The 1,074-nt window shown below is 36.9% G+C and overlaps 1 protein-coding gene across 1 annotated transcript in view; it reads left to right on the top strand.

Annotated features, from left to right (window-relative positions):
• LOC107597420 (intraflagellar transport protein 88 homolog) overlaps positions 1 to 1,074 on the top strand; it is an 8,097-nt gene that overhangs the window by 2,755 nt on the left and 4,268 nt on the right. The window contains exons 12-15 of the mRNA XM_016288468.1: positions 247 to 346; positions 523 to 528; positions 765 to 851; positions 985 to 1,069. Of these exons, the coding sequence (XP_016143954.1) occupies positions 247 to 346; positions 523 to 528; positions 765 to 851; positions 985 to 1,069 (278 nt within the window). The remainder of the gene's footprint in view (positions 1 to 246; positions 347 to 522; positions 529 to 764; positions 852 to 984; positions 1,070 to 1,074) is intronic.

Below are 1,074 nucleotides of genomic sequence, written 5' to 3'. Positions count from 1 at the left end.
CTAATGGAACCTTATTGTAAAGTGTTACCAAAAAAAATACTTAGCTGAAACTTTTAAATGGTAGTGTGTGTATTCCACAAGAGGGCGTTAAAGGGCAAGACTTGCTCATGACATTCCATTAACAATATTTATGAATAATTTATTTTGAATATTATAATTCATTATTATTAGTTAAGACCATTTATAATAGACTAAAGTAAACCATCCAAAGAGTTTGTCCTAAAGCTTAATTTGGTACTTTTTCAGGTGTGTGGACATGGTGAAGGGTTCACAATACGTGGAGCTTGCAAATGACTTGGAGATCAATAAAGCTATTACATATTTAAGACAGAGGGACTTCAGACAGGTAGATGGGTCCCTGGAGACACACTCAAATTATGTTGCATTTGATATTTTACCACAGAACAGAGCCATATTGCTCTATGTCTGTGTGGAACCCTTGTTTATGTCTTATAACACTTTACACTTTCAATGGTCCATTTTATTTTGTTTTCTTGCCTGTCCATCTGCATGACTATTGAGGCTGAGGTATGTTTGTGTTGTTGGAGAACTTGTGTGTGTCTTTCTGCTGTAGGCCTTGTGTATATGTGTGCTGATATTGTGTTGTGTTGTATTGCTTCTGTCATTTCATGTAGCAGCAAATGTAATGTGATGTAACTCAAGTGTATTTAGGTATTATTCACATAAATAATCTACTTATGTCAATAATTTCCTTGAAGTCGCTATGAATATGCTTAATCAACAGTGTTTTATTTTGTTTCCAGGCAGTCGAGACGCTAAAGATGTTTGAGAAGAAGGACAGTCGGGTAAAAAGTGCTGCTGCCACTAATCTTTCTTTTCTTTACTTTTTGGTGAGTACATCACTATAAAGCATTGACCTAAAAAAACTGGTCATTGGTGTATTTATCACAGTGTGTTATAAGGTTCTCACAGACGTGCTTTTGTTTTGTTGCTTGCATCTGCCTATTTATGTGTCTTCTCCAGGAAAAGGATTATGACCAGGCTGACCGCTATGCTGAACTTGCCATGAGTGCCGACCGCTACAACCCTGCTGCCCTCGTTAACAAAGGCAAC

This window comes from Sinocyclocheilus grahami, unplaced genomic scaffold (assembly GCF_001515645.1).
Source record: "Sinocyclocheilus grahami isolate Dianchi unplaced genomic scaffold, SAMN03320097.WGS_v1.1 scaffold231.1, whole genome shotgun sequence".
In the NCBI taxonomy this organism is placed as follows: domain Eukaryota; kingdom Metazoa; phylum Chordata; class Actinopteri; order Cypriniformes; family Cyprinidae; genus Sinocyclocheilus; species Sinocyclocheilus grahami.
The sequence above is the reverse complement of the archived record's forward strand: the minus strand, read 5'-3'. Positions and strand labels throughout refer to the sequence as shown.